The sequence below is a fragment of the Mesocricetus auratus genome, unplaced genomic scaffold, assembly GCF_017639785.1.
Source record: "Mesocricetus auratus isolate SY011 unplaced genomic scaffold, BCM_Maur_2.0 Super-Scaffold_100023, whole genome shotgun sequence".
Classification (NCBI taxonomy): Eukaryota; Metazoa; Chordata; class Mammalia; order Rodentia; family Cricetidae; genus Mesocricetus; species Mesocricetus auratus.
The window spans coordinates 21,588,888-21,611,874 of record NW_024429204.1 but is presented as its reverse complement, the minus strand read 5'-3'; the positions used below and the strand labels follow the sequence as shown (position 1 = coordinate 21,611,874).

General features: G+C 49.3%; 1 protein-coding gene across 2 annotated transcripts in view; it reads left to right on the top strand.

The window, feature by feature from the left end:
• Window positions 1–22,452, top strand: part of Washc5 (WASH complex subunit 5) — a 51,158-nt gene extending 28,706 nt beyond the window's left edge. For both annotated transcript variants that reach the window (XM_040730303.1, XM_040730302.1), the window contains exons 14-29: window positions 402–477; window positions 1,157–1,267; window positions 2,024–2,164; window positions 2,801–2,881; window positions 3,487–3,588; window positions 4,207–4,386; window positions 5,954–6,078; window positions 8,188–8,350; window positions 9,037–9,139; window positions 9,230–9,309; window positions 10,117–10,220; window positions 10,959–11,088; window positions 12,520–12,616; window positions 14,659–14,812; window positions 18,324–18,411; window positions 22,063–22,452. In XM_040730303.1, coding sequence (XP_040586237.1) covers window positions 402–477; window positions 1,157–1,267; window positions 2,024–2,164; window positions 2,801–2,881; window positions 3,487–3,588; window positions 4,207–4,386; window positions 5,954–6,078; window positions 8,188–8,350; window positions 9,037–9,139; window positions 9,230–9,309; window positions 10,117–10,220; window positions 10,959–11,088; window positions 12,520–12,616; window positions 14,659–14,812; window positions 18,324–18,411; window positions 22,063–22,119 — 1,792 coding nt within the window. In that variant the 3' untranslated portion in view covers window positions 22,120–22,452. The remainder of the gene's footprint in view (window positions 1–401; window positions 478–1,156; window positions 1,268–2,023; window positions 2,165–2,800; window positions 2,882–3,486; window positions 3,589–4,206; window positions 4,387–5,953; window positions 6,079–8,187; window positions 8,351–9,036; window positions 9,140–9,229; window positions 9,310–10,116; window positions 10,221–10,958; window positions 11,089–12,519; window positions 12,617–14,658; window positions 14,813–18,323; window positions 18,412–22,062) is intronic.
• The last annotated feature ends 535 nt before the right edge of the window (window positions 22,453–22,987 follow it).

The following is a 22,987-nucleotide window of genomic DNA, read 5'->3' as shown; positions in this document are numbered from 1 at the left end:
GAGAAGCTTTTTTCTTTGAGAGTTGCTGTTCCGCCAGCCTGGTTCTAGAGCTGCATCAGTCCCAAATAAACACACAGGAGGCTATATTAGTTATGAAGCTGTTGGCCTTGCTTGTTTCTTACTGGCTAGCTCTGCTTTAAGTAATTACCTCATAATTGTTAATCTAAGTATGTCTCTTACCTGAGAATAGTTCCGGGCTCCTACCCCATGGCGGTTACATGTTGACTCTCCTGTGTTTCTCCTTCCCAGAGTTCTCCTGGACTCCTAGTCCCTCCTATCTTGGTTCCCTATTGGCCAGACAGTGCTTTATTGACATAAGACTTCCCTAACAGGCGGGCACACTGACACTCACCCCGATGGAGGCCACACTCCATCTGCTTACCACATGTCTGTCTTTACAGCTTTACATCCATCATGCAAGAGAGCATAAGGGTAAACCCATCCATGGTCACCAAACTCAGGGCCACGTTCCTCAAGGTAAGCAGGGACCGGCGACGGCACCCTCCCTCCGGCAGAGGAAAGTCACTTCTGCTCTGCCGTCATTGGTCAGCATGTGACGCTCTCCACTTTGCACTAAGCCTTTATGAAATGGTTCATAAACATCTATGGAAATGATCTGGGCCCTGCAGCATCAGAGATTCTGCCGAGGGTTAGTTCTTGATGTAAAAATGAACATCCATTTCATGGGTGTGCAAATTTAATGGTAAAAGTGGTGTGCATGTTTTCAAATACATCTGCAGCCTGTTGCTGGTAAATGGTTGATCTGTGCCTGTGGCGTGGGCTTGGACCACGTACCACTTTCCTGGGTGAAAGAGTCATGAGTGGGAAGAGCTCCAGCGGCAAGCCGCTCTGCAGCTTCAGGGGGCATCAGAGTTACCAGCTCCTCCTCCTCCGCACGCCCAGCTCTGCTGGGCCAGTCCGCCGTGGGCCTGGTGATCCGCATGTCTCACCAGTGCTGCTGGCGGTCCTCGGTGGTAATGGAGACATGCAGGTGGTTTTGTCTTCATATGTTGTCAGAAACTACTGAGGCAGTGCTGAGGCTTGCTGGTAGTTCCCCTCTCCTGGTGAAGCACGAAGGTCTCATTGTAAACTCCGCTTGCGGAAAAGAGGTTCTGGGGCATTTATGAAGCAAGAAACGTGTGTCATTTCCTTACAGCTTGCCTCTGCTCTTGACCTTCCCCTGCTGCGTATCAATCAAGCAAATAGCCCTGACCTCCTCAGTGTGTCTCAGTACTACTCGGGAGAGTTGGTGTCATACGTGAGAAAGGTAAGGAGTGCCCCGGCTGCATTTCAGTGACAAATAGAGCACACTGGTGTCATGTCCTCCAGGGTTCCTTCCAGAAATGACAGATACCCAGTAAACGGTTTTTACTCCAGCTGTCGACATGCAAAGGAGATTTTGCTTTCTAAGGAGATCACACTGGTTTCCACGCTCTCAGTGGCAGAGCACAGCTCGCTCTCCCTTACCAGAGCCTAGCCCAAGTCTTCATGAGAAAGGATGCTGGCCCCAGTCATGACGGATCCAGGTCCCGGCCATGTCCGAACTCAGAGTCAGCCCATGGGTACATGGCTGACAACTTCTGACGTTGCCGGCATTGTGAGCATTGATCTTTTAAAACCTATAATAGCATGGTAAATCATAGTGAGCGCTCCCAGGATTAACTTCCTATTCTCTGGGCAGTTGACGGCGGGAAGAAGTGAGCTTGTGCTTCGTAGCAATTGTTTGCTTTGTTTTGAGAGAGCTTATTGTGTACACGTGCTGGCTGGCTGGACTTTTCTGTTAGACCAGGATGGCCTGGAACTCACAGGAGATTTTCCTGCCTCTGCCTCCCTGGTACTGAGGTTAAAGTGTGGGCTCCATGTCCAGCACCTTTATTACCGTTTAAAGATGATTCAAGTTTCTCAGCATCTCTCTGGGAGCAAACGGCCGTCCTACACACTGGTACCCTTGTTGCTGTCATCTTCATTATCATTATCGTCAGCTAATACTCAGTTGTATTCCTTCCTTGTCTTCCCATGGAAGGTTCTGCAGATCATTCCAGAAAGCATGTTCACATCTCTTCTGAAGATCATAAAACTCCAGACCCATGACATCACTGAAGTGCCTACCCGCCTGGACAAGGACAAACTGCGGGACTACGCTCAGCTCGGCCCACGCTACGAGGTGCCGTACCCCTTTGGCTTCTGTCTTGATATTAAGGCCCAAACCCTGAAGCATCCCAGGCCTGTGGCTCCCAGCGTATCCCAAGGAGTAGCAGTCGCTGGGTTGTGTCCTCACACTCTGAGCCATGGATAGCATGGTTTGCGGGTCCTGTGACGTTTCACTAGTGTCCCTGAGAGCCTTTTCCCTCCCGTGTTCTCGGTAGAAAAGGAGCTCTTTTCTCTCCAACATGGCGGCATTGTCCTTGTTTTTCCTGTACTACACAGCCTGGACTTCTCATATCCGCGTTCCCTCTTTGTTACCCTCAATACTCAGTTTAGGATTGCATCCCAGTAAACCCATCCTAAGTCGGAAACTTCACAAGGGAAAATGCTTTTAGAACAGGCAGGCAGCAGGGTGTTGCAGCTTGTCTTGAGGCCAGCCAGGAAGTTTGGACAGCCCAGGGAAGGGAAGTGCAGTTAAAGGGCGGAGAACGGCTCACAGGGACTGTCCCCATCCCTGGCGCACGCACGCCGGGGTGTCCTTTACACAGCCACACAGCCGCTTCCGGTAGCCTTTGCCCGCTCCGGCCATCGGCCAGTTGCTAAGAAGGGAGGGTTCTTTCCCCTCAGGAACTTCACCCCTCTTCCTCTGTTAAAGGTTGCCAAGCTCACTCACGCCATCTCCATCTTTACCGAGGGCATCTTGATGATGAAAACGACCCTGATGGGCATCATTAAGGTAACAGCTGTGCTGCCGCTCTGTGTGGCCCGGGACTGTGTGTTTGATTTTTCTGGTAACTGTGCGTGGAGCAGGAAGGGGTGTGGCCGTCCTGTGCCACTCAGCAACTTTGTTTTTACTCATTTGTTGATGGAGGAAGAGAGCATCATAATCCCAGTTGTTGAGAATTAATGACAACCATACAACGTGAACTTCTGTTCATGATTAAAAACAGCCATGTAGCATGAACTTGGACTTTTTTGTCACCATGTCCTGCTGGCTGTACGGAAAGTCACGTTACAGTTCAAGAAATGGTTAAAATGTGAAGCAATTAAGATTTGTCCGTGTCTGCCATCTTTGTAATCTGTTGTAAAGTTATCATGAAACTGACTGAGATGAGCAGCGTCCTGTGGAGGTGACAGGGTTAATAATTCAGTCCACCCTGTGAAAAATGTAGTGGGGCAGAGATTTAAAAATGTAAATCATCCAGAGGTGAGGTGGGAAACGCTGCACTGCAGACTCCTCTAGACACAGACTCGTCTAGACACAGACTCCTCGAGCTGCCTGCCCTGCCTTCCTGACTTGCCTTTTCCTGACCGCGTTGAATGCCTGTGGTTTGCACCTAGGTGGATCCCAAGCAGCTGCTGGAAGATGGAGTAAGGAAAGAGCTAGTTAAGCGAGTTGCTTTCGCCCTCCACAGGGGCCTGATATTCAACCCTCGGGCCAAGGTACAGTGCCCAGAATGGACCCGTCACTCAGCTCACATGCGCACTGGGACACCGTTCCTGACGAGATAGGCCCCTCTCTCTCCTGCATCTCCAGCGTGTGGCCTGAGGTGCCAACAACTGATAGGCCTTTGACCCTTCTATAATCCACTCACAAGAAAATCCCCTTTAAACGCTTCTCTCCCCCTTATGGTTCGGTTACTTATCGCCAAAGAACTTGTGTACCGTAAAGCAGATAGAAACTATAAAGACTGTTTTTATTCAAGTTTGCATTACCTATTTAAAAGTCTGGTAATTTTTTAAAAGAGAAAAATGAATAAGCCTGAAACTTTTACATAGAATATGTTCACTTCATAAGTGTTAGGAGTAGAATATTAAATGTGTTCATTAGCTAGCTGGTACTGGTGAAGCCGTCAGTGTTCATCCTAATGTCCTTCGTGTACGGCTGTCTTCCCAGACGAGTGCAGTGTGGTCTTGGCTGAGTGTCTAGCAGCACTGGCTGCAGAAGGAAGGATTTCTAAAGCTTTGACTATGTCTGCAACCATGGCTAGGGTCCCTTAGTCAGGGTGTCATTTAAGGTAGGCGTCAGTGTTATTGACATTTTTCTGTCCTCCGGTGTAGCCAAGTGAGTTGATGCCCAAGCTGAAGGAGCTGGGAGCCACCATGGATGGGTTCCATCGATCCTTTGAGTACATACAGGACTACGTCAGCATTTATGGGCTGAAGATTTGGCAGGAGGAAGTCTCTCGGATTATAAATTATAACGTAGAGCAAGAATGTAATAACTTCTTAAGAACAAAGGTATTTAACGGGTCTTTTTTTCAATCCTTGACTATTATCTGTTGTTTCTCATATTTAAAATTACACTCCCAATCTCAAGAATACCAACAAGAGAGTTGTTTTGTCTAATAATTCTACGGAAAATCACTAGTCCCGTGGAGCACCTTCAGGAGACTTCAGGGTAAAAGGAGAGTTGACATGGGACCTGGCCTCACAGAGCTGTCTGTTCCAATTGACACAGCAGGTGGAACTAAGTGACTGGGCAGCTGCTGCTTGTTGGAACCCAGGGGTTGAGAGGCGGAGCCTCGGGACCTCTCTTGGCTTTGGAATGCTGCCTGGCTTGTTCAGGACCCACCGGAGTCCTCCATGGGAGCACTTCTTCCCTGCATCCCACCGGCAGAGGCTGGGCTTCTGCCTTCCTCACACCTGACCAGCACCTGCTGCTGGCCACTTCCCAGCTCAGCTGGCCCTGGGGTGAAGGCGCCTCTTTTATTAAGGTGTGCACCCCAAATGGTACACGTGGTTATTGGCCACGCGTGCATATCTTCTTTTGAAAGTGGGTTGCTTTTCTTTTTTCTTCTTTTCATGAACCACAAAATAGCACCAGTCTCAAGTGCCATTGCTTTTAGACAGCATTTAGCAAGGGACTGACATGTGACGCTTTGAAAAGGCTGCTTAAGCTTATGGTATTTTAGATTTCTAAACCACCCTGTCCATCTCTACTCACAAGACAAAGAAGTCTCTGTCTCTCCTTAATCCTCACTTGTCTGCAGCCCAGACTAGTGTGCAGCTCACTGGTTAGCCAAGGATGGCCTTGACTCCGCCCCCTAGCTCTGGGCTTACAGGCCTGCATCACTGGGCCTGGTTGCTGTGGGTGGAACCCAGGACTCTGTTCACGCTAGGCGGGTATCCTGCCAGCTGAGCTCCAGCTCCAGCCCCCACTTCCTTTTAACAGCTGTCTCTTCTTGTTTGCATGCTGTGTAGCATTTAGGACCTTCAGTGTCGATTTAAACTTTTTCTCTTCAACGCCAAGCAACATCTGTTGCTCTTCGTGCAGCGCTTGTGAGAGTGTGTACAGAAGATTCCCAATTACACTGGCAGAGTTGAACCGGACATCTGTGGCTTTGTGTTCTAGACTCGGCACTGGCAGAGTTGAACCCCAACATCTGTGGTTTTGTGTTCTAGACTTGGGACTGGCAGAGTTGAACGTTCTAGATTCAGGACTGGCAGAGTTGAACTGGGCATCTGTGGTTTTGTATTCTAGACTTGGGACTGGCAGAGTTGAACCGGGCATCTGTGGTTTTGTGTTCTAGACTTGGGACTGGCAGAGTTGAACCGGGCATCTGTGGTTTTGTGTTCTAGATTCAGGACTGGCAGGGTTGAACGTTCTAGATTCGGGACTGGCAGAGTTGAACCGGACATCTATGGTTTTGTGTTCTAGATTCAGGACTGGCAGGGTTGAACCGGGCATCTGTGGTTTTGTGTTCTAGATTCAGGACTGGCAGGGTTGAACCGGGCATCTGTGGTTTTGTGTTCTAGATTCAGGACTGGCAGGGTTGAACCAGGCATCTGTGGTTTTGTGTTCTAGATTCAGGACTGGCAGAGTATGTACCAGTCCACTCACATTCCCATTCCTAAGTTCGCGCCTGTGGATGAGTCCATTACGTTTATTGGTCGACTCTGCAGAGAAATCCTACGGATCACAGACCCCAAGTAAGTATTCCTGAGTGTGACTGAGCTACAGACTGCAAGACACCAAGGTGTGCTCTCTTGTCCCTAGCCTTACCCTTGTACTTGTCAACTCGTCCTGACCGTTAAAGATGGCATGCTTATTTCTTAGCCCAGGACCGAGTACTTACTGTTATCTGCATGCCGCCTGCCTCTGCAGACTTACTCCTTGTAACCTCAGGAGGTGGGCACTGTTGTTCTTACCACTTTAAAGATGAAGAACTTCAGGCCCAAAAGCTTACTCTCCTGCCCAGCATGACACATACCTAGAGCAGGCCAAGCTCCCAGAGAGCGGCTAGTCAAGACCACACCGTGGGCAGTGAACCCACATCCTGGTCACTTGGGTTCGTGTGACTTCAGCAGGGACTGGGTGAAAAGCTCCTGATTCAAGCTCTTCCTGAGAGAGTCTGGTGGGCACCGTGGTGCCTCGCAGTAAACCCAGCTAACCCATTTCCTCTTCCTGTGAGCCTCAGAGGGGGCAGCACACCAAGGACAGCCGAGGAAAGGGCGGGCGCGTGTCTTGGGGTCAGCTGATCCTGAGCGCATGCTCACAGAGGACCATGATGGATGGACTTGTCCAGAGAACGCAATGCTCGTTCTCCCCCACCTACCCATGTCTCGTTGATGGCATATGCATTCCTTAAGCGCTCTGTGCCGCCTTCTGGTCCAGGCCTGTTTTATCTCAAGACTTATGAAGGTCAATACACTGTAGATAAACTTTTCTAGATTTCTAGAGGAAACATTTTATTCAACATGTCACAGGCAAGAAAGTAAATAGTCCTTTGTGTGAGTGGCTTGAATCACGGAGCCATTCTAGAAACTACCCCGCCTAGCACCCTGCTCACACTTTCAGCAGACATTAGATGTGACTGAGAATTCATTATCAGAACCAGGGCCCTTGCAAATATCACATCCAAAGTGCCAGCACTGGGAGATAAAGGGACACCCTGAAGTCTGGGTGTAAAAGATGCATGTGCTTTTGCAAACCTTCCTGAGTTGTTTTTTTTTTTTCCCCACATTTACTTCTAAGTCAACTTCCTCACTCCTGAGGCTTTTCAGCTCCTTCTTAAGCCCATGTGTGTGGCAATGTTTCTAGCATGAGGCTCACACGTGTGTGTGTGTGTGTGTGTGTGTGTGTGTGTGTGTGTGTGTGTGTGGCAGTGTTTCTAGCATGAGGCTCACGTGTGTGGAGTCTGTCAGAACTGCAGAGGCAGGCTTCACCCTTACCTGCTGAGTCAGTTTATCTACGAGTGAAATGTAGACATCTGTGCCGTCTTCTGGCTCTACTAGTCATGCAAGGCCCCTCCTCCATGGCTTGAGAACCAGAGCTTTGAAATTGTCTAACCTTGGGCCCCGGCCTGCCTTGCCCTCCGTCTCCCCCCTGTAAAGTGGGGGTTGAAGGGCTTGTATTTCACAGAGCTAATTGAGAGTGGCATAGGACAGCACTAAGTGCTCAGTAGATGGTGTTGGTCACCACACTATACTCCCAGGACTAAGAAGAGTCCCTGAGAGACTCCGGGAGGATGGGCATCTACCACTTAATGAGCGGGGAAGAAAGTGCACAGCCTCATCTTCCCTCTCAGACGTCACCGTTCAAAGGTCCTAAGTTTCTTCCTCCCCAGTAGGATTGACACCAGGCTGCCACCTGTCCTCAGGCTCTGGAAATTTCGAGAAGCATCCTGTCCAAAGGGAGCTGGGCTGTAGCGTCCTCCAACCTGGCAGCAACTGAACTGAACTTTTCTTCTCCCATGGTTGCCAGTGGTAGCTCAGACGACAGGAAATAAATAAAACCGGAAGCGGCATCAGTGTGGGAAGGAGGCCTGGGTGAGGTTTACTTCCTGTGACATCAGGCAGACGAGATTGAGTACCGGGGCAAAAGTGAGGAAACACGACACACGAGTCACAACCAGTAGTGTCTGCTCAGCCTGCAGACCCAGCACCCAGGAGGTTGAGGCAGGGCGGGCGCACGCGCAGGCTGTGCCAGACCGCAGAGTAAGGCTGTGTGGAGCAACGGAAGGCGCGCAGCCTGGGCCCTGGGCTGCGATGTCCCAGCTCCCGTCCCACACCTTTGATCCCATGGGACTTCTGTTTCAGAATGACGTGTTACATAGACCAGCTGAACACTTGGTACGACATGAAAACTCACCAAGAAGTGACCAGCAGCCGACTCTTCTCGGAAATCCAGAACACCTTGGGGACCTTTGGTCTGAATGGATTGGACAGGCTCCTGTGCTTCATAACCGTGAAGGAGCTACAGGTGAGCCTGGACGCCCACGCCGGGCACCTCTCTCACCGCCATGCTCAAGTAGCTGACGAGCGACTTAAGGACGGAAGGCCGTAGTTTGAGATCCGTCATGGAGGGGAAGGCCTGGCTTCCACTGTGGTCACACAAGTGAGAGGCAGCTGTCACCCTGCTCCTGTGTCAGGGAGCAGAGAGAGGTGGAGGTCAATGCTCGACCCCAGCGTACGGGACAGCGTTGTCCTGTTCAGCATTGGTCTTCCTTTTGCCATTAAGCTTCTCCGTTAACATCCAGACACACTTGGTGGTTCTGCCTGCCAAGAAGACAGAGCCTAACTATTGCAGACCACATGCCTGCTCTCTGCCTGGGAAGCGTAACAACAGGTCTCACCTAACAAATTATACTCGGTGTCCTTCATGACTTCCATCCTGGTATGAGGCATGGGTGGTTTTACTAGGTAGACAAGAACCACTAGTGAACTAGAATCTCTTTGTACTTTGGTGGGTAGACTGCTTTAGTTAATTTTTAATTTGGCAAAGAGAGGCTTGTGTTGGAAGCCATTGCTCCTAGTAGGAGCCTGGGTACCTGCTACCTTCCCGTTCAGAGGCCGTAACCCAGGTGGATGGTGTTCTGCCCAGCATTTGAGTTTACTGGGATTCTGGGTCGTTATGTTTGGATTTTGATCATGGGTTCTTGTTTGTAGAATTTCCTCAGCATGTTTCAGAAAATTATCCTGAGAGACAGAGCTGTTCAAGACACTTTGAAAACACTCATGAATGCTGTCAGCCCCCTGAAAAGCCTTGTAGGTAAGTGTCCCAAGACTCCCCAAGGCAGAGATAATGCTGTACTATAACCTTCCCCAATTTACTGGATTGAGATTGTATTTTAACTTTCAGCAAATTCAAGCAAAGTTTATCTTTCTGCCATCACTAAGACACAGAAGATTTGGACCGCTTACCTGGACGCCATAATGAAGGTAAGCTATGGGAAGCAGAATTACCAACATTATGTAAAGAAAGTATGTATGGGGGCAGGAGTAATCAACACTGTGTTTTGTAAATTACTATTTTCCTATGACTCGTGTTTACGGAAATGTATTCCTTTTGTCGTTAAGGCCTCTTCCACACTTCCTGTTATTTCTCACACCTTTCTTTCCATTATCCCTCTCTCCGGGGCTGCCATTGACCAGGCTTTCATGGACCCACGGCTCCCCACTTGCTCAAGAAAATGTGTTCTTCCTGAAACACCTCCGATTGGTGGTGCTTCTGTCCAAGGGAAGGGGCATTGTCCTCCACGGCGTGTAATGCTCCGCCCTGTGGACGTACTGGTGAAGTCTCTGGAATCTGTAACCCTCACGGCATTGCAGCAGGGCAGTGATCCTTGCCCTCCCGTGTCTGCCTGGATGGAGGAAGCAGGGATCTTTGGAAATGAGGATGAAAGGCGAATGAAGCAATTAATTATTTAGATAAAAGTTAGCTTATCTTAGAATCCAGGCGCCTACTTTGTAAGCGAGGGCACGGTGAAACTGCTGACTTGGACCGTTCCGTGGGTGTTAAGAAAGGTGTGTCATTGCAGACATGAGGCTGCAGTGTGGCTCTCTCTGGTGCAGGGAGAGAGCGGCCCGAGGCATTTGGAGGAGCCATTGCCAGGGCTGTCTCAGAGAGCGCGCGGCAAACTGGTGACCGCCAAAGGCACACCCCTCGACGGCTGTCCACCTCTGTTTGCATGCTGGTGATGACTCTCAAGTGCCCTGTGTCACCTCTGTTCTGTCACTTGTCCTCAGGTTGGGCAGATGCAGATCCTGAGGCAGCAGATCGCCAATGAGCTCAACTCTTCCTGTCGATTTGATTCCAGACATCTGGCAGCTGCCCTGGACAATCTCAATAAGTGAGTGTCAGGGCCTGACCGCCACCTGTGGGCTCGCACTGCCCACCTTCCCCGCCCCCACGCTCACACCATGTTCCTTTAGGTCTCTTTGGGCTTTCAACATGTGTTGATCACATAATACCCGGCAGCACTTCTAGATCCGTGTCCCAGCTTAGAATGCTGTTGTTAGCAGAATCTCCAAGAGGTAGACTCTGAAGAGCTAAGCAGTGATTGCCCAGGGAGTGGGAGAGCAGGCTCACACATCCTGGGGTGCACACAGACCCTGCCTGCCTTCCCTGCTGCTCAGATGAGCAACCCAGGCTTCTCCATCCCAACGTCAGCTCTACTAACAAACCGGTCTTAGAGACAGTGAGGGCCGGAGAGGTGGCTCAGCAGTCAGGAGCACTGGCTGCTCCTTCAGGGGACCAGGGTTTGACTCCCAGCACCCTCTCAGCCAGTTAACAACCACCTGTAACTCCAGCCCCAGATGTCCTCATCTGGTCTCCATGACCACACACACACACACCACACACACACACACACACACACACACACACACACACACACACACACACACACACAGTTTTTTCTTTTGTAATCTCAGCAGTGAAATCACTTGATATAGCTTGACTCCAGACATAAAGTGACCGTAGTCAGGTTTCACAGTGACGCACAGTCATACATGGAGAGTCATAAGGACAAGACTTGGGTACAGATGTACAAACCCAGCTCACCACTCATGCTTCTCTCCCCCATTAGGGCCCTCCTGGCTGACATCGAAGCCCACTATCGAGACCCTTCGCTTCCCTACCCAAAAGAAGATAACACACTCTTATATGAAATCACAGCCTATCTGGAGGCAGCCGGCATTCACAACCCACTGAATAAGGTCAATGACTAAAATATAAAGTTGGTGGGGGGCGGGGCTACAGGGCTCTGTGGTACAAAAGGTGACTTTTTCCAGGTAACAGATCACTGTGAAATATTCTAGAAACCTGCATTCAGCCCCCCAGAATCCCATGCTGGCGGGCAGGTTCCAACCTTTTCTAAAAGATGTCACCTCCCTGGCTGTGAGACTCCAGGAAAGTCCAGTGTGTGTGCGGGTTCTCCTGGGATTGGGAGTCACCCTGCTCTGTCTTGACTGCAAACGCTCCCCCGGTGACCAGCAGGAGCGCACTTACAGTGCCAGGCTCATCATCCTTCTGCAGCTCCGAGCTCCAGCGCCACCAGTGAGTGGTGCAGGGTGGCCTACAGAGTCAGTGCCCGTCTCCTGGGGCAGGACCTGTCCCCCACCGGCATCCACGCCTGAGCTAGCCATGCATGAGTGTTCATGTGTGTTGATTCAGAAACACGTCCATTTGAGAGAGTTACTCTGGTTGCTTTTGAAGATTTTTGGTTACTGTAAAAAACCCTGTCTCAAAATAAAACAAAGATGACGAAGCTGAAGGGCCGCTGACATCTCAGTGCTCTGTGCTGAGCAGCCCACGCACAGGCCATCCCTAGGTGAGAAGACTGGTACTCAGAGATCAGGGACTTCCCAGGGCCTCTGCACTAATGCAGGAGCTCTGGGCTCTGATCCCGGGCGCTGCCCTGTGCTCTGTGGGCCAGAGGCCTGCTGAGAGCTGTATGGCTTTGTCGCCCCGACTTTTCTGCCATGTTAACTGGAAGGGAGACTGCCTGTGGGAAGCATGTGACAAAGGAGGACAGCATTTGCTGTCGCTCTCTTGTTTTTAAGATGCATTTTATCTGTATGAATACTTGCCTGCCTGTGTGCGTGTGCCCGTATGTCTGCCTAATGTCCCAGGAGACCAGAAGGTGGTGTCCCCTGGAACTGGAGTTAAGGACAGCTGTGAGCCCCCACGTTAGTGTTGCAAACTGAACCTGAGTCCACTGTAGAGTGCCCGTCGCTAGCCTCTGGGCCACTGCGGAGTTTCCGTCGCTAGCCTCGGGGCCGCTGCGGAGTACCCGTTGCTAGCCGCTGGGCCATCTTTCCAGCCCCATACCTTCACTACTTAATCATGCTGTCCCTTGCCATTCTTACTCGTCACCTCCTGCCCCTCCTTTTAGAAGCCATAGTAACAGGATCTGGGGGGAGCATCCTGCTCTAGTCTGTAAGCAAAGCTGCTCTTCCCAGAAGGACTAAAGCGCTAAGTGCCTATATGCCTGTATTTACGTGGGGCCATAGGTAAGTAAATCTCCAAAGGCCACAAATGATGGAGCTCTCCCAGCCAGGGGCACAGGGAGCTGCCTATTTGAACTGTGTTCTCCGATACTCTGTAACGTGAAGAGACCATCCCTCCCTCTGTTCTTTCTCTTCCAGATTTACATAACGACCAAGCGCTTGCCCTACTTCCCGATCGTCAACTTTCTCTTCCTGATTGCTCAGTTGCCAAAACTTCAGTATAACAAAAATCTAGGTACGATGCCAAGGCTTTGCTTTGTTATATATACACAAGCAGTAGGTCAATGTCTAAGGACAGCGCCCTGAATATAATGCTGTGTAGACAGCAGGGTTCTTCATGACCAAATGCCCATGGGTGAAATAGTGTCACTGTGCCACTGCAACATGATGCTGTTGATGGAGTGCGCAGTGTGCTCCACGTCAGCGAGCACTCCTGTCTCTCCCAAGTGCTCCACGTCAGCGAGCACTCCTGCCTCTCCCAAGTGCTCCACGTCAGCTGAGCACGCCTGTCTCTCACAGATGTGCAGCCCCTTGGTTCTCCTCATTCAGTGCATAAGTAGTTGGTAATGATATAAAAGAAACTTCTTTATGTTCATGTTCTGTCCCTGCAAGTGTCTGCTGCTGACTACCAGCACTGTAATAGGGGTTACAGTGTATGTAGTTAAGGAGACAGGAGTGATGAGTATCTCAGACTGAACTGTACATATGGTTACATGTCAGAACATTTGCTACAAACAATGCATACCCAAGGCTTTTGATATAGGTTGTGCCCAAATTGCAAAGATCCCCAGAGACCACCAGGAAGACAGATCCTGCAAAAGCAAGGTTTTAATTGATCATCCAACCATGACAGGGACCCAATCTAGCAAGTTCATGCAGCAGCCTCCAGAGGGAGCTAAGTTCTCTGTTTACTGCTAGACAACAGTTATAGGATTACATCGGTAGGTACAGGTTGGTTTCTGATTGACATTTGGTAACAATTAGGAGCACTTTCTAAGTCATATTTTGGCATGAAGTACCTGTGTAGCAATTGTTTTTATTGGTCAGTGCTGAGAGGGAACATTCTGTGGTTTCTATGGCATTGTCTTGTTACTTGCAGGTGGCCTGTTGTACATAGATACCAGTAGTTTTCAGAACTATATCCTGGAGACTACAGGGGAAGTTTTAGTCTCCCTTGGAGTTTCTTTTGTGACCAAACAGTTCCCAGGAACCAAGTATCTAGGAGGCGGGGGTGAGGACGGTGTCTGGAGTTTCTTTGTGTTCAGTTTTGGCCCTAGACTCCAGGAGGCCAGAGGATCTGGAGTTTCGTTGTGTCAGAGGCCTTTGTGTCTTTTCTGTATTCTGTCATGGCTGCTAAAGCAGGGGGCTGAGTGAGGGTCTGGTCCCTTTATTTCTAAATTACTAGATGTTCAGCCTTTGAGTTTAGCTTACCCCTTTCATAGGTATCCTGACTAGTACCATAACTAATCATTTTGTTGATCAGTTTATTGTGAGCATCTCTGTAATTACCCAGGAGCAGGAGATCCCCAGATCCTTCCTCTGTCTCCAGAATTTGCATCTAAGTGGAATTTTTTAATCCACTGTATATTTAGCTGAAGCTAGCACTGCAGCCATTCCGTCACCAGGACTGTAAGGACATTGCTACCAATGGAACTGTGTTACTGTTTCCTTAAACACTTCAAATGTGTCTCTTCCTTATTTTCCTTCCTATCTCCTAAAATGTTTTTAAAGTAAACTTGTGCAATCTCTTTAGTTTTTTCTGTGGTTGTTGGTGGTGGTTTTTGCTTGTTTGTTTGGGTTTTTCAAGACAGGGTTTCTCTGTATAGCTTTGGAGCCTGTCCTGGAACTCCCTCTGTAGACCAGGCTGGCCTCAAACTCACAGAGATCCGCCTGCCTCTGCCTCCTGAGTGCTGGGATTACAGGTTTGCACCACCACCACTCAGCGGTTGGTTGGTTGGTCCTTCTGGGTGTCTGGAGTACACCCAGACACCCAGACTTGACTTTAACTTTTGTCTTGTCATTCACAATAATGTTTATCTTAAGTCTCTACCATAGGGGTATTAATAGTACAGAACAAAATAAACAGTAATGATAAAAACTAAGTCCTTCAGACTTCAGCATGCCCCACGAACCTCACAGCTAGTTTAAGAGGTAGTCAGAATTACTGTTTCCTCAAAGTAATCTCCTGCCAGCCATGATGACACTGATGACAGCTGATACTTAATGAGTGTTGTCAAAAGCAAGCAGCTCACTGGGTACTGTCACTTTCCCCCACAGGCATGGTCTGCCGGAAGCCTGCCGACCCTGTGGACTGGCCGCCACTCGTCGTGGGGCTGCTCACCCTGCTGAAGCAGTTTCATTCCCGGTACACCGAGCAGTTCCTGGCGCTGATTGGCCAGTTTATTCGCTCCACAATGGAGCAGTGCACGAGGTACAGAGGACTAATCAGAAATGTGGAACTTGGTGTCACACAAAGGGACTGCAACCTCTCCTGACAAGTCCCTCTCACTGCTGTCCTGGCAGGACAGGGGAATAGTGGCTTCTCCTCTATAAACAGGGCAGGACACCTGTCCGTGTGTGGAGCAGTTAACCTCCAGTGCCTGTCCTTGGTCACCCTGCCAGGAAGTTTTCCACAGTTGTACTGGCAGGGACATTGTAAGACTGGATCTTGATGGAGATTGGTAGACATTAATAGATTTCTTTCTTTGTGAAGGGAAGAGCAGACCTGTGACTACCATGTTGAATCCAGCTCTCAGACCTCAGCAAGCCCTGCACTCTGCTGGATGACCACTAAGACATGACTCTACTCACCAGAGGGAGTACACTCCTCAGTGAGCACCACTAAGACATGACTCTACTCACCAGAGGGGGTCACACTCCTCAGTGAGCACCACTAAGACACTGCCCCACTCACCAGAGGGGGTCACACTCCTCAGTGAGCACCACTAAGACATGACTCTACTCACCAGAGGGGGTCACACTCCTCAGTGAGCACCACTAAGACATGACTCTACTCACCAGAGGGAGTCACACTCCTCAGTGAGCACCACTAAGACATGACTCTACTCACCAGAGGGGGTCACACTCCTCAGTGAGCACCACTAAGACACTGCCCCACTCACCAGAGGGGGTCACACTCCTCAGTGAGCACCACTAAGACATGACTCTACTCACCAGAGGGAGTCACACTCCTCAGTGAGCACCACTAAGACATGACTCTACTCACCAAAGGGGGTCACACTCCTCAGTGAGCACCACTAAGACATGACTCTACTCACCAGAGGGGGTCACACTCCTCAGTGAGCACCACTAAGACATGACTCTACTCACCAGAGGGGGTCACACTCCTCAGTGAGCACCACTAAGACATGACTCTACTCACCAGAGGGAGTCACACTCCTCAGTGAGCACCACTAAGGCATGACTCTACTCACCAGAGGGAGTCACACTCCTCAGTGAGCACCACTAAGACATGACTCTACTCACCAGAGGGGGTCACACTCCTCAGTGAGCACCACTAAGACACTGCCCCACTCACCAGAGGGGGTCACACTCCTCAGTGAGCACCACTAAGACATGACTCTACTCACCAGAGGGAGTCACACTCCTCAGTGAGCACCACTAAGACATGACTCTACTCACCAAAGAGGGGGTCACACTCCTCAGTGAGCACCACTAAGACATGACTCTACTCACCAAAGAGGGAGTCACACTCCTCAGTGAGCACCACTAAGACATGACTCTACTCACCAGAGGGGGTCACACTCCTCAGTGAGCACCACTAAGACACTGCCCCACTCACCAGAGGGGGTCACACTCCTCAGTGAGCACCACTAAGACACTGCCCCACTCACCAGAGGGGGTCATACTCCTCAGTGAGCACCACTAAGACATGACTCTACTCACCAGAGGGGGTCACACTCCTCAGTGAGCACCACTAAGACACTGCCCCACTCACCAGAGGGGGTCATACTCCTCAGTGAGCACCACTAAGACATGACTCTACTCACCAGAGGGGGTCACACTCCTCAGTGAGCACCACTAAGACACTGCCCCACTCACCAAAGGGGGTCACACTCCTCAGTGAGCACCACTAAGACATGACTCTACTCACCAGAGGGAGTCACACTCCTCAGTGAGCACCACTAAGACATGACTCTACTCACCAGAGGGGGTCACACTCCTCAGTGAGCACCACTAAGACACTGCCCCACTCACCAGAGGGGGTCACACTCCTCAGTGAGCACCACTAAGACATGACTCTACTCACCAGAGGGAGTCACACTCCTCAGTGAGCACCACTAAGACATGACTCTACTCACCAGAGGGGGTCACACTCCTCAGTGAGCACCACTAAGACATGACTCTACTCACCAGAGGGAGTCACACTCCTCAGTGAGCACCACTAAGGCATGACTCTACTCACCAGAGGGAGTCACACTCCTCAGTGAGCACCACTAAGACATGACTCTACTCACCAAAGAGGGGGTCACACTCCTCAGTGAGCACCACTAAGGCATGACTCTACTCACCAGAGGGAGTCACACTCCTCAGTGAGCACCACTAAGACATGACTCTACTCACCAAAGAGGGAGTCACACTCCTCAGTGAGCACCACTAAAACATGACTCTACTCACCAAAGAGGGGGTCACACTCCTCAGTGAGCACCACTAAGGCATGACTCTACTCACCAAAGAGGGGGTCACACTCCTCAGTGAGCACCACTAAGACATGACTCTACTCACCAAAGAGGGGGTCACACTCCTCAGTGAGCACCACTAAGACATGACTCTACTCACCAAAGAGGGAGTCACACTCCTCAGTGAGCACCACTAAGACATGACTCTACTCACCAAAGAGGGGGTCACACTCCTCAGTGAGCACCACTAAGACATGACTCTACTCACCAAAGAGGGAGTCACACTCCTCAGTGAGCACCACTAAGACATGAATCCACACACTAAAGGAGTGATTCCTCAGTGTCAAGACAAGGCTAGTTCGTGGTGTACAACAAGTTGCTATCAGATAACAAACCGTGCCAACCATCCATTTCTTCTAGTTCTTTGCTCCCTTCTCTTCAATTGTGGATTTTTCTAGGGTAGGAAGAACCAAAGCCATGGCCCTGGATGCTGCAGCCTGCGCCTGCCTTTCTGCAGCCTGGCTGACGCATTTGCATCTGGTTACCATGTAAAGTCAACACATTGCCATCTGCTTGTTTCTGCCAGCCTAATGCAGAACTCTCTGCTGTGCTAGGACCTCAAATGCACCAGGCAAGCACTCTAAAGCTAGGTCACACCCCATCCTGCTTTTTTCTCTTAGAGACATTGTCTCACTGTTGCCCAGCCTGGCCCTGAATTTAGACAATAGCCCAGGTAGTTGTTAAATTTGCAGTTCTCCTGCAATAGCCTCCAGAGTAGGTGAAATTGCAGATCTGGTCCCACCAGCCCTGGCTAGTCATTTACTTTCAAGTGAGCATGCCCAGCAAATGTAGCTGGAAGCCTAGAGGATGGGGAAGTGTCGGCCCATCGGGCATTGATTGAGTCATGGAGTATGACAGGCATGAAAGGAAAATGGGTTCTAAATAGACTACAGGGCCATTTTATAAGCCAGAGACGAGGTTAGGGTTGGCTTTTTTTTCTTTAATTGTATTTATTTGCAATCTGTGCATGTACCAGTCACAGCATGCATGTGGAGGTCAGAAGATAATTCCTTGTTCCTCATGTGGACTCTGGGGATGGAACTCAAGCCATCACACTGACGGCACATGCCTTTACCCACTGGTCCATCGCACCAGCCCAAGGCTAGGCTGGCTCCTAAATAAGAGCAGGATAGTTATTCCATAGGGTGCCCTGTGGGTTTGGTACAGTCTTGGTATGCTGTTCATCAGTCACGTGAGGGCCGGTAACACAAAGCCGCTAACTGACCCTGACTTCTCTCACAGCCAGAAGATGCCGGAGATGCCTGCAGACGCTGTGGGTGCCCTTCTGTTCCTGGAGGATTATGTTCGGTACACAAAACTCCCCCGCAAGGTAAGCCGCAGACATAAAGGATGCTGGGAAGCCCTATCCGTGAGCGATGTGACATCAACCCCGGGGTTCTCCTGGTGAGGTCCTGTTGCCCTCAGCAGCTGCCTCAGCCCCTCCCACTGCTGCGCAATAGAGGCTTCTGTCCCCTCCTCACTCTCCACCTCCTCAGGGCCAGCTCAGAGAGAGGAGCAAGCAAGAAGGGATTTCTAACTGGTCAGAGAAAGAAATGACCGCCGAGCGTTGGTGGCGCACGCCTTTAATCCCAGCACTTGGGAGGCAGAGGCAGGCGGATCTCTGTGAGTTCAAGGCCAGGCTGGACCGACAGCCTCCAAAACAGAGAAAAAAAAAAAAAAAAGAAATGACCACGGGTGCTCCCCCTTCTAAATAATAGCAACCTTGGGAAGTTTAAGCACAAAGGAGAGCTTCGTTTAAGAAATGTAAAGACCGCCAGGCAGTGGTGGTGCACGCCTTTAATCCCAGGACTCAGGAGGCAGAGGCAGGAGGATTTCTGTGAGTTCGAGGTCAGCCTGCTCTATAGAGCGAGTTCCAGGACAGGCTCCAAAGCTACACAGAGAAACCATAAAGAAACCAACACACCCCCCCCCCGCCAAAAAAAAAATGAAATGAAAATATCAAAAAACAAGAGACACAAGAAATGTAAAGATCTATAACAAATACTGAAAAAAAGTTTCTCGTCGTTTAAAATTAATACTTAAAAATAGGAGTCAGTAAAATGGAGTTTGCCACTTGATGGCCAACTTGACAGTCTGAGTTCAGTTCCCAGGACCCACAAGGGAGGAGGAGAGAGCTGGCCCCACAAGGTGCCCTCTGACCTCTGAGGCCCTTGTGGCCCTGGGCATAATAAATACGTGGGAAGGAAGACTTTCTTAACTGAAGACGCTTGACTGTCAAAGCCAAAGGGGACGTTTCAGAACTGGGTGAGCACAGTACTTAGTGAGACGACACGGCATTCCTGTTGTCAGGACCGCAAGACACTGTGGTGTCACTGGCGGGCGCTCCGGTTTTCATGGTCTAGATGTCAGATGATAAAATAAGTGAAAATCCAGATGTCAGATGATAAGTGAAACTAAATCTGGTAATGAGAGCCTAGCAGGATCACGGGGAAATTTTGAAACTAGCTCAGATGGTTGAGGTACAACTCAGTGATAGAGCAAGCCCTGGGTTCAACACCAGTACTGAAAAATCTTAAAGATGACTGAAAGTTGGGGGTGGTAGCACACACCTTTAATCCCAGCACTTTCAAGGCAGAGGCAAGTGGATGTCTGTGAGTTCAAAACCAGCCTGGTCTATATAGCAAGTTCCAGGCCAGCCAAGGCTATGTCTCAAAAACCAAAGCAAGGTCAGTAAATAACCTACTTAAATAATAAATGGACAAAGTAAAATAACTTAAAATACAAGAAAAAGGTCCCATCACAGAGGCATGAAGGAGATAGTATACAGTTAAGAAGACTGCTAGAGACTAGAGCCGTGTCTCAGTGGTTAAGAGCACATACTGTTCTTGCAGGGGACCTGAGTTCCATTCCCAGCACCCAATCAGCCAGCTCAAAACTGCCTGTAACTTCAGCTGCAGGCTTCTGACAGGCCGCTGACCTCCACAGACACAAATGAGTAACAATGAACATAGAAGACACTAGAAGAAATAGTCTTTCTTCTGAGCAGCCCTTTTCAACTGACCTCATGCTTAAGCATCTCAAAATCTCAAGTTTTGAAAGTCTGTTTCAAATGAGGGGACTTTTAAATTATACACATGGGCGACACTTAGTTTATAGACTTATATAATTGTAATCAAAGCCCCGGTTAATCTTTAACCTGCTGTTTTAAAGTTTTTGACTTTTGATAAAGGACTTTAGAAACCATTATTACATACCATATGTTAACATTACCACACAAAACTACAAAAATGAGAGCAGTGTGGTAGGGGACAGCAGGACCAGTGGACGAAGTCTGCACTTAGCAGCGTGGGGACAGAGGGGCACCTCACATGAGAAGACAGACTGTTGTCATGTGGCGGTTCTGGGACAGGAGACTCACAGTGTGAGCCCAAACTGTCACCCATGTTGTTAAACTCAACGGCAGACAGTGAGTGGTGAAACAGGTAAGTTAGCGACATTTAGATGAGCATGTGCGACAACTTCCTCACCATAACACATAAAGGAGAAAATGGGAAGGTGGGTTCAGAGTCAATCTCTAATTAATGCCTGATTAAATTCTATCAGATGCCTCTTTAAAAAAAACCAAGAGATGAAATAGGTATTAATACCTATAAATCAAAAACTGGACATTTCCTTGATCTGTGTAATGTTCTCATTCAATTCAGTAAAGAAAAAGGTGGCCGGGCGGTGGTGGTGCATGCCTTTAATCCCAGCACTTGGGAGGCAGAGGCAGGCGGATCTCTGTGAGTTCGAGGCCGGGCTGGACCGACAGCCTCCAAAACAATACAGAGAAACCCTGTCTCATAAAACCAAAAAAAAAAGAAAGAAAAAGAAAAAGATGACCTGTTGAGTAGAGGGATGGATAAAGGATACTAACGGGCAGGTTTTTAGGGTAAACATTTGGAAAAGGCTCGACCTTACTTATATCCATGCTGCAAACCTACTGGGGAAATGCTGGGCCGTATGCTTGGAAGGACTTATTCTCCCTGCTGTGAATGGGAATACAGCAACCCCAGCCTTTGAGTGGAGTTCAGCTTTATCTGTCTTCTTGAACTTAGAAGATATGTTTACCTAGTTCAGAAATTCTGCTGCTAGGAATTTACCTGCTAAAGATTAACATACACAATACATATGTGTGCAAATGTTCATGAGAGCACAAGGTCCATCAACTCTGCTATGAGCTGTAACCAACCATACTTTGATGTATCTCCTGGGCACCCTTTTTTTTTTTAACTAACCTCATGCCTAAGCCTCTATTAAAATATCTTTAATAAAGTCTCTATGCTTAAAAAGTTATACGATCCCAATTTTGAGTGAGTGTGGATTGTAAGAACACAATTTTTGTTTGCTTGGTTTTGTTTTTTGAGACCGTGTTTCCCTGTGTAACAGTTGTGGCTGTCTTGAACATGCTTGCTTTCTGTAGACCAGGCTGGCCTTGAACTCAAGAGTTCTGCCTCTGCCTCCCGAGTGCTGGGATTAAAGGTGAGGGGCACCACCACAGCCAGAGTACAAATTTAACCATTGGTTTTTAGTATGTCAGGACAGACACACACACACACACACACACAGGAAATGTTTTCAAACTCCTCTCTGGCTCACAGAGATCACCTATTCCATCCCCCACCCCACCCCAGTCTCCTTGCTTCCTTCTAGTAAGAACCGTTAAGGAATGCAGGCCTCTCGAGACCTTCCTGTTCTCCCCCCTGGCCTGAGGTTTCTCATTATTGCCTCTCAGATGTGCATTCCTACATCAAAGTAGCAAGTGTACGGTTTGGAGGCAGCAGGCCGCTCTCAAGTCTTGTGGGAGCGGTGCGCTCTAAGGAGACTAAGACACCAACAGTGAAAGGGCTGTTTCCTGGCTTACCTATGTGAGTCCGCTCACTCCAGCGCTTCAACGTATTCACTGCTTGAACTTTCCTGTATAAAGCTGGGCATTTGTTCAGCTACAGCGTGTCAATTTAAGTTCTGCTTAACATTCCAGGTGGCCGAGGCACATGTGCCTAACTTCATTTTTGATGAGTTCCGGACAGTCCTGTGACTTCCTCTTGCTTCAGCGGCAGGACTGCTCTCATTATTTATCTTCCTGTAACTAAAATGAACTTGGAAATGAAAAGAAAGTTGACTGCTCATGCAAGGCGCAGTTGTCCCTCCACCGTGGGAGTCAGCCATCCTGAGGGAGATGACTGTCGGCTCTGATACATTGTTTAAATCATGGTATTGTATGGAATTTGTATCATGTAGAAGCAGAGCTGTTTTATACTTGCATCTTCTAAGTACTCAGTATAACTGTGATGGATAAATCCATTTAGTTTTATGTTCTAAAGAACTATTTGTGAAACGCCCAATCTTCAGTAAAATAATACTGCCGGTACTCGGTCGTCTGTCTGTGATTCAGAATTGACACTCACCCCGTTAGAAACCCCACCTGGAAGGTGACAGGTGGCCGGGGTGGGGGGCAGATAGGCCTATAAGGAGCACTGACAGCCCAACAGTAAACTCAGTTCATGTCCTGTATGCTGTGTTCTGAGGGCTCCATCTTCTGGTCCTAGACACCACTCCCTGTGCCCTGTGCCAGCTGCTGAAGACAGACAAACAGTCGCTACCCATTGTTCCTGTTCTGTGTCTGGGAGGGAGTAGGGGCATGGGGGAGGGGTTATAGAGGTTTAGTGATAAACTTTTAAGACTCAAAATCCTAACTCGTTTCTACATGAAAATGCTTCGGGAAGAGAGTTGCCATCCCACCAGGATAACTTGGATGAGACAGGACAAGAGTGTCTGCCTGAACCTGTAGCTGGTGGTACCCGCTGCCTGCAGCTCCCAGGCTGAGCAAGAGACCTGCCTCAAATACCCCTAATGTAAAGATGAATTGAGGAAGACAACCTCAGGCCTCCACATGACATGGGCGC